General features: G+C 44.3%; 1 protein-coding gene across 1 annotated transcript in view; it reads right to left on the reverse strand.

Moving 5' to 3' along the window:
- Positions 1-1,203: 1,203 nt before the first annotated feature.
- Positions 1,204-9,951, reverse strand: part of LOC114027998 (serine protease 38-like) — a 19,163-nt gene continuing 10,415 nt past the window's right edge. Inside the window, exons 6-7 of the mRNA XM_027842160.1 lie at positions 3,626-3,768; positions 1,204-1,861 (exon numbers count right to left, since the gene is read on the reverse strand). Of these exons, the coding sequence (XP_027697961.1) occupies positions 1,616-1,861; positions 3,626-3,768 (389 nt within the window). The 3' untranslated portion in view covers positions 1,204-1,615. The remainder of the gene's footprint in view (positions 1,862-3,625; positions 3,769-9,951) is intronic.

Genomic DNA, 9,951 nt, shown 5'->3' on the forward strand with positions numbered 1-9,951 from the left:
TTATGGGGCCGGGCTGAGGCAGGGGAGGAAGAGGCAGGAATGGTTCCTTCAACAAGCAGGTTGCAACCCCTAGACATGTTGGGCTTCACGAATCACTGTAGCCAAAAAAATTCATACTCAATGGCTGACCTTCTGGTGGTGTTCCCTCCTCCACTTAGCTGGGTAATTCTTGGAAAGTACATGAATGGTATGTTACTAGACCCATACCCAAAATCTTTCCAACATAGCAAGACCCATTAAAGTTTCTACTCTCCTAGAAGTGTTTGCAAGAGCCCAGGGTCACCTCCATGCCATAGGAAGAAATCAGGGCTGAATTCCATCAATAAATCCATCCATCACACTGTGAGATATTTGGCAGGGAAGACAAAGCGTGACATCTTGAGTATAGGAAGAGATTGGTCCTCTGTCCTCTGTCCTGCTCCCTCCCCTAAAGGATGGTGGGAGAAGCAGGAAGAGGAGGAGGAGGAAGAATAAGAATAAGATTTATGTTTTGCATTTGCATTTAAATATATTCAATTGCATATATTTAAGATTTGCAAAGCAAAAAAAATTACATGTATTAATTATATCATTTGATCCTCAAAACAACTATGTGACTTTTTTTGTCAGTGGCTAGCTAGATGGTGCAGTAGGTGGGCTGGGTTCAGTTTTAAGTCCCATGAGACCTTTGCCCTTGTCTTACCTAAACTTTGCATCTATCTCAGCACAGATCCCAGCACCTTAAACACAGCAGAGGCTTCATAAATGACTGATGCTCTTCCTCCTCCCTCTGAATCAGGGTGAAGAGGAAGGGTCTGGGTGCTGAATGGTGCACATGCTGTCAAATATACTCACTGTGTCAGCTGGTTTTGTTTAACTTTTTCTTTATCACAAAGGAAGGCTCACTAGATAGGGGGCAGGAGGAAAGGGGGAAGCTACATAGTCCAGACTGCCTGTGATGTCAAAACACAAGGCATCAATAAAACTCTAATTTTTTTTTCCCAAAAATGGCTGCTGAATTTAATTGAATTGAGGTTGAATTAAATGAGATCTAAGACCTTGTATAGCTACAGATTCTTCCGTGCTGTAGAATATAGGCTTCAACAGCATGCTTTGTTTTTTTTTTGTTTGTTTGTTTGGGTTTTTTTTTTTTATGTTTTTCCCATGTTGTGGTGTAGATACACCCCTTGGGTGTCCATGGAAATAAGACCATCCGCCCTGAGGACAAATGCAGAACTCCACTGCTTTCTACTTTACAACACTTTAATTAGATCATTGGAGTCTCAGTCCTTATTAAGGCTCAATGAACTGTTTCCAGCACCCTAGCCAGGATTCCTAGTTGTCTAAGGAGACTCAGATCTTGGCTTTTCTCTTCCCTTCCATAAACTAGAACCCAGTTCCCCATCATCGCCTTCTCATACCTTATCTGTTCTGGGACCCAGCATTCATCTATCTCCCTCACTACTACCACCTCCCATCCAGGGGAGGCAGAGGGGAGGGTTAGCATGAAGACAGGGCAGATGAAGTGAAAAGAAGAAGGGAGGTCTTGTTGAAGCTGTAAGAGTTGAGAAGGGATTTGGAAGAAGAAGGAAGGTTTCTAAAGATGCTAGGAAGGGAGGAAAGACAGATGGGACAGTCATTGGATTCTCAGGACATGGAGAAACAGCAGTGGAGTTGGGAGAGTTGTCCAGGAACTGACAATGGTTGTTGATCTGGAGATGACCACGGATTTCATGGTACTTGAGATCCATGTTGAGAAGTAAGGAACTCGAGCAAAAACACCAGGGAATAAAGGCATGTCACAGCCTCTGCCCCAGGTCACCACCCCAATCTGGACCCAGGTGTCGTTGAATTTGCAGGCAAGGGGTCCTCCAGAATCGCCCTAGGAAGAGGAAGGGAAGAATTAATTCATAAAGAGATGGGGTGGTGAGATGAAGTTTGCCTCTTGTCATGGCGCATAGGATCATTAATGAGAGAGACTGTTGGGTTTACCCTCTTCATTTTATAGATGAGAAAACTAAGGCAGACAAAAGTTAAGTGATTTGCCCAGGGTCGCAGAGCTAGTAAGTATCTGAGGCTAGATTTGACCAGCTCTTCCTGACTGTAAGTTCAATGCTCCATAAATTCAATTGAGTTCAACAAATACTACTAAGAATCTACCACATGTTTAAAAAAGACCTAATAGGAATTTGGATCTAGAAGAAACACTTAGTGGGGCTGGAAGGGAAATCATGTAGTCATAGGATTTAGAGTCAGGAGGGACCTTAGACATCAGTCCAACCCCTTCATTTGGCTGATGGGAAAAGTGGGTCTCAGGTTAAGTATCTTGCCCTAGGTCCCACAGACAGTGAGAATTGGGATTTGAACCCAGGACCTTTGACTCTAATTCTTGTGCTCTTTGCATTCTTCCTGGATTCCCACTTGTGAATAATTTTTCCCTTCCCAATCTCTACCCATACCCCACAGGAGCCTTCTATATATCTTTGGCCATGATTTTAAATGGTTCCCCTTTTCCCATCATTCAAGGCCTTCCATATCCTAGTGCCATCTTTCTTTTCCAGCCTCATCTCCCCTTCCTTCCCTCTACATACTCGATATTCTAGTCAAACTGTCTTACCTTTTGTCTCTCCCATTATCTCCCCTATCATTTCTTCCTCCTTCCTGTCGCCAAACCTATCCTTTAAACTTCAATTCAAACATATCTCTTCCAAATAACTTCCCTTGATCCCATTATTTGTGATATTTTTAGGTCTTCCTTCTAAGACTTCTCTGATGCTACCACTCAATGAATTGTTTCCAGCACCCTAGCCTCAGTCCTCTGAATGCCCATCACACCATCCCAGGATTCCTGGTTCTCTAAGGAGACTCAGATCTTGGCTTTTCTCTTCCCTTCCATAAACTAGAACCCAGTTCCCCATCATCACCTTCTCATGCATTATCTGTCCTAGGATCCAGCATTCATCTATCTCCCTCACCACCATCACCTCCCATCCAAGGGAGGGATCATTGTGTGTTCTAGCTACCTGTGTTGGCGTCTCATCCCTCTGCTAGACTTTTACTTCCTTCTTTGCAGGAACAAATGTATTTATCAAAATTCCATATTTCTCCTCCCCCCCGCCAACCTCTATTTCTAGCAGAGCACACTTTATATATTAGGCACTTAATAAGTTATCATAGATTTATTTGTAGTTGGAATGAACCTTGGAGGTCACCACATCCAACCATATTGGACTAACCTCCATTTCCATTCTGTTTTCTTCCATCTCTGTGATCTTCCCTGACTGGAGTGGGTTTCCCCTCTAAAGTTAAAGACTCCCCATCATTTTACAGATGATGAAACTGAAGTCTAGAGAGTTGGGTGTTAGCCCAGAGTAAAAAAGGCAAGATTTGAATCCGGGTCTTTCTGACCCCAAGTATAGCAGTCTGTTCACTATGTCTCATGAATCCCAATGATTCTCATGAATCAAATCTTACCCACCCCACTCATCAGGGCTGCTCTGAGTCTTTTCCTGACTTCTGAACTCTAACACCTGTCTGTCCAAATATCTATACCTGCCCACCTTTTCTTAAGCGGCCAACCTGGCCTGAATGTCCTGCTGAACCTGGTCCTTGTTCTCCTGAGCCAGCTCAGTCCAACAGCACTTACCTGGCACGGGCTCTTCCCATGGGTTATGTCAGTGGCACATATCATGTCTTCCTGGATGAGGAACATGCTTCCATAGAGGATTTGACACCAAAACTGATCAAGAAGGGGTACCTGAACCTCTTGAAGCTTGTTTACTGTTCTACCTGGAAGGGTCAGAAGCAGAGAGTTTTAGCCCTGGAAGGGACCTCCGGGACCCCCCAGCCTGAGCCTGGAAGGGACCTCAGGGACCCCCTAGCCTGACCCTGGAAGGGACCTCAGGGACCCCCTAGCCTGACCCTGGAAGGGACCTCAGGGACCCCCTAGCCTGACCCTGGAAGGGACCTCAGGGACCCCCTAGCCTGACCCTGAAAGGGACCTCGGGGAGTCCCCAGCCTGAGCCTGGAAGGGACCTCCAGGACCCCCCAGCCTGAGCCTGGAAGGGACCTCTGGGACCCCCCAGCCTGACCCTGGAAGGGACCTCCGGGAGCCCCTAGCCTGAGCCTGGAAGGGACCTCCAGGAGCCCCTAGCCTGACCCCATTGTTTCACAGATGAGCAACCTGAGAGCCCTGCTTGGGAAGGTGACCTGGCCATGGTCAACAAACTAGTTAGAGGCAAGACCAGAACGAGAGCCACTCCATCCTCTGCTCTTCCCTTTTGCTGCAGAATGGAGTTCTGGCCAGGGGTTAACAGCCAAACAGATGATAGAGAGGTCTGGTAGATAGAAGAGTCAAGAAGACTTGGGGTAAAATACCACCTTAGACCCCTTATGAGCTGGGTGAACATGGCTGGCACTTAACAGGTTCCTCATTGGTCAAATGGGGAAGATAATGCAGCACCTATCACGCATGGCTGCTGTAAGGCCAAAATAATTTAATGTATGCAAAGTGCTTGCAAACCTTACAGGTCTATATCAAATGCACATTATTATTATTAATCATGAGCAACAAACTGTGGAGACTGAAGAAAAATGTGGAACCTCAAGGGCCTCTAACTGACTTTGCCCCATATGTCACATCAGAGTATCTTTGAAAACATCATATCCTGCTTTATGCGTCAGGCTCTTTCATTAGAATGGAAGCTTCCTGAGGGTAGGGACGGTCTTGGTTGCTTGATTTTGTATGCCCATTGCTTCCCACGGAGCCTGGCATATAGAAAATGCTCTAAGTATCATAAGACGACAGGCTTTAGGAGGACAGGGACCGTCTTAGCTAAGCTTTCTATTTCCCACAGAGTCTAGTCCAGTTCCCAGAACAGAGTAGATACTTAAAATAAACTCTTATGGAATCTCCCTGCCTCCAGTTTCTCCCCTTTAAATTCATCGGGCACATACAGCCCTGAGCTGTCTCCCTAAGGCATCCCTGTGGATGCGTCTGAGCTGTACTCACAAACCTTCACTGCCTCTCTGCTGCCTTCTGACCAAAGTCTTTGCTACCGATCCAAGCACTCAAAGATCAATACAGCCTGGCTCCAACCTTCTTTTCCAGTTTTTTCTCATAGATTCTCTACATTTCAACCATATTGGACTGACCTCCATTTTCATGTTTTGGGTTTTTTTCCTTCTTTATGACTCGGTTCGTGTGGTCCTCCATGACTGAAGTGGATTTGCCCTCACCCCTTATTTCTATCCATTGAATTCCCTTCCTTCAAGACCCAGCTCAGATGCTCCTTTCTCCATGAAACTTTCCCTGAATTCTCCTTCCTCTAGTTCAAGGGTGCGGAACCTGCGACCCTGAGGCTACATATGGCAGGTTCCCCACCCCTGCTCTACTTCATTCATCATATTTCTCCCAGCACTGTGCCCATATTATTATCTCACTCTCTCACGTATCACATTTCTTTGCTTCTTCTCCTGTTAAACCTGCAGGTATAGGGTATGGTAGGAAGGAAGATCTTGGTTTCTGAAGACAGAGGACCTGGGTTCAAATGCTGCCTCTGATGCTTTCTACCTATGTGACCTTGGACACGTTATATAATCTTTCTAGAACTCAATTTCATCATCTGTAAAAAAATAAAATAAAAAAATAAGGGGATTTGGCCTCCAAGTTTCTCCAGATCTAAAGTTAGGGTCCTATATGTCTCATAGCATTCTCCGTCAGAGAAGAGTGCTTTGCCCATAGCAGATAGTTAAATTCACAATCTCTTCATTTTACAAAGGAAGAACTCATATGAGAATAGTTTAATATTGTAATGGGGTAAAATTTACCTTTAAAAGTAAACCTGACATATCAAACATGTGCCCAGAGAAGTTGGGACTGCAGGAACCTTAAAGGTCATCTAATCTAATCCCCTTATTTTACAGAAGAGGAAAATAAGGCCCAAAAGGGAACAGAATTAGGACCAGCCACGCAAAGCTGTGACTCGGACCACGTGGGGCAGGGTAGATGGCGGCCCCCTCCCATCGTTGCTATAACTAGCACTCTTTTCACATAGCTTCTCAGAGGAGCCCTTCTGGGAACAGCCCTCCTTTCATTGAAAAGAAGAGAGATTCAACAAGGCAGATTCCAGCCCAGGATCTGGGGGAAGGAAGATGGGCACAGCAGAGGAAAGAATGCCCTAACAGAATCACACTTATCCATGAGGCTCATTCAACAGGGTCTTTCCTTAATCATTATTTTTCCTGTTTTTGTTTTTCTTCTATTTGTATAAAAGTCCTAGTTTGGCTTCTGTCTTAATCTATAGCCTAACTGGTCGTCATCATAAAAAATAAAATTTACATTGTTTCCCATCCCTCCTGCAAAAAAAAAAAAAAGAAAAGAAAAGAAAAAAGAAATTTACAGAGTGCTTTCTTGCCTGTACGAAATGTAATGTAAATACAAGATAACATGGTGGTGGTGGTGATGGTGGCGGTGGTGGTATGTGTGTGTGTAGGGGTGCAGGGGGGGCGACTGAGCCCTGAGAATATGAGTTCAAATCCTAGTTACACGATCTCAGGCAAATCACTTAACTTCTCTCACCTTTAGTTTTGTCATCTGCAAAACAGGGATAATAGTAACTGTAGGATTTACCTGGCAGGATGGTTGCAAGGATCAAATAGAATTCTATATGCAAGGCTCTTTTCAAACCTCAAAGCACTATCTAAGTGTCAACTATTATTTGTTCCTGTTTTGCAAATGAGGAAACTGGTACTCAGAGCATTTGTTTTGACTTGACAGAGACCTAGATAGATAGATTGAATGGGGAGGGTAGGGGAGAAAGAAAGAGAGAGAAGAAGAAGGAGGAGGAGGAGGAGGAGGAGGAGGAGGAAGAGGAAGGGTGGTGCAGTGGATAGAGCTATAGCCCTGGAGTTAGGAGGACCTGGGTTCAAATTCGGCCTTAGACACTTGACACTTACTAGCTGTGTGACCCTGGGTAAGTCACTCAACCCCGATTGTCTCCCAAAAATAAATAAATAAATGCTTTCTTAAAAAAAAAAGAAGAATAGAGGGAGGAACAGAGGAAGGGGGAGAGAGGAGGGGAGGTGAAGGGAAAGAAAGAAAACGGGAGGAGGAGGGGATGAGGAGTGGGAGGAGAGACAGAGAAAGATAGAGGCAGAGATCAAGTGAGACAGAGTGGGAAGAGATCAATGAGGGAAAAAGGAAAAGGGAAAGGAGGTAGAAAAATTAGATAAATAGACACATATTGGTGATTTAATATTTACACACAGAGACACATTGTGGAGAGGCAGCATGACAAAGGGAACAGGGACTGCCCTTGGAGTCACAAAGATCCGGGTTCAAGCCCTGCCTCTTACACAAATCGACTGCAGCCCTGGGCAATTTACTCAACATCTCAGTGCCCAAGGCAACTCTCTAGGACTATGATTTACCAGACAGGTGCTACTCAGCATTGGTAGAGGAAGTGAGCTCATACTGAGAATTCCCTACACCAGGGGTGGGGGACCTGCAACCTCGAAGCCACATGTGGCCTTCCTGATCCTTGGGTGTGGCCTTTTCACTGAGTCCAAGTTTTACAGAACAAATCCTTTTATTAAGGGGATCTGTTCTGTGAAGTTTGGATTCAGTCAAAGGGCTGTACTTGAGGACCTAGAGGGCCACATGTGGCCTCAAGGCTGCAGTTCCCCACCCCTGCCCTACAGCAATGAAATCACAGGACTGGACATATAGATGTCCAGGGAGATGGGCAGGCATACAGATAAATAGATTGATAGACATACTCATATAGAGATGCAATGCTTAGATGAATATCTGGAGATCTAGATATTTAGATAGACAGGTAGATGAGACAGAGAGACACAGAGACAGAAGGAGAGACAGAGATAGACAGAGACACAGACAGACAGACAGATAGATAGATGCATATAATGAATGGGTAAATACATAGATATTTGAATAGATAAATGTATAAATACCCACAATGATGTAATGAAAAGAGTATACTTTGAGTAAGAGGACCTAAGACAAGTCCTAGCTATTACATTTGCTGACTAGGTGCCCTGTGTGCACATCATCCCTTCAATCAATCCATCACTAAGCTTTTATTAAGCACCTACTATGTGCCTGGCATTAGATCATAGAATCATAGAGCTAATACTAGAAAACACCTAAATGAATAGATGTGAAGCTATACAGAAGCATATGTGGATAGAGAAGCAGATTTAGAAGAAGAGGATGGTTATGGAGAGATATATGGATGGACAGGCAGGTACAAAAAGAGATGCATGGACACACATACAACACTGGTAGAATGGGGTTGGCTGTGTTTGTGGATAGAAATGGCTCAATGGGAAGGGAATGATGCTTTCTTATATCTTGGCTTGTCTACAGTTTTGCAACCACGTACCAGGTTGCATTTGGGAAACACTCAGGTAACCAATGAAATCTACATCCCCCGGCCTAACTTCTGTCAATTTCCATCCCATCTCAGTACTTAGAGCAATGCTTGGCACATAGTAGGCATTTAATAATTGCTTGTTGACCTATTACTTTTCTAGCACTCTCCAACATTTCTTTTTCTCTCCTCTCTCCTCCAAGGAAACTTCCTTGACAGTCTTCCACCATCAATGGTCATTCTTGTACCATAGAAATTATTCACCAAGTCTGGACTCAGCTTGCAACATTTCAATTGTCCTTTGTAGAATCATAAAATGTCAGAGATGGAAGGGATCTTAGAACAGGGGTTTAGAACCTGGGGTCCACTTGAACTTTTTAAAAAATGTTTTGATAAGTATTTCAATGTAATGTTTTCTTTTGTTAACTTTTTTTAAGTACTTCAATGTAACTGGTTTCCTTTGTAATCTCAAGTATTTTCTTGTATGCATTTGAAAATATCACGAAAGGAAGGGATACATGACAGCAGACCACCAAAGGCGTCCATGACACACGTGAGGTAAAGACCTCTTGTCTTAGAGCACACAACATGGGGTTAGGGAGGGCACTTAGAACACAGTACACCAGTTTCGTAGGTTGCGAAGGGAATTGTTGTCCAGTGCTGGCTAAACCTAATGACCTTGAGGTCCTTCCAACTCTGAGATTTTGTGTTTCTATGAGCATTGAATATCAGAGCTGAAAGTGACCTCAGAGATTATCAGGCCCACCTCCCTCCAGCCTTAAAGGGTCTCCTGGACATAGCCAATAGGAACCTTAAGCTCTGGGTTCTAATTCCTTCTAACACTCTCCTTTCGCTGGATCTCCCCATCTGCAATGCCCTCCCTTCTGTTCCCTACCTCTCCAAACCCTAACCTGCCTTCAGGACTCAACAACACTTCCACATCTCCCATCAAGCCTTTGCTAACTATTTAATTCATTCTAATTCAATAAATGTTGATTAAGCAGGAATTATGTATAAGGTTCTGTGCTGGCATACGATAACACATAAGATACATTTCCCACCCTCAAGAAGCTTACCACATAATAGGGAGTCTCAGGAATAAGACTTGTACCCTAATAAGAGCGACAGCAGGCCACAAGAGGGACAATTTGGTGTAGTGGATAGAGCACTAGACTTGTCATCTAAAAGTAAGGAAGACCCGAGTTCAGATCCTGCCACACACCCTTACTAACTGTGTGACCCTGTGCAAGTCACTAAACCTCTATTTGCCTCAGTTTCCTCATCTGTAAAATAAAGATCATAATAGCCCCTACCTATCAGGGTTTTGCATGGACCAAATGAGATTATGTTTATAAAGAAAGAGCTTTGCAAACCTTAGAGTACTAGATAAATGCTAGCTAGGATAGGGAAAGGGAAGGGAAGGAAGGAAGGAAGGGAAGAAGGGAGGAAAGGAGGGAGGAAGGAAAAGAGAGAGGGAGGGAGGAAGAGAAGGAGAGAGGGAGGCAGGAAGCGAGGGAAGGAAGGGAGGAAGGAAGTGAGGGAAGGAAGGGAGGAAGGAAAGGAGGAAGGAAGGGAAGAA

Source organism: Vombatus ursinus, unplaced genomic scaffold (genome assembly GCF_900497805.2).
Source record: "Vombatus ursinus unplaced genomic scaffold, bare-nosed wombat genome assembly UNPS02014867.1, whole genome shotgun sequence".
NCBI lineage: Eukaryota > Metazoa > Chordata > Mammalia > Diprotodontia > Vombatidae > Vombatus > Vombatus ursinus.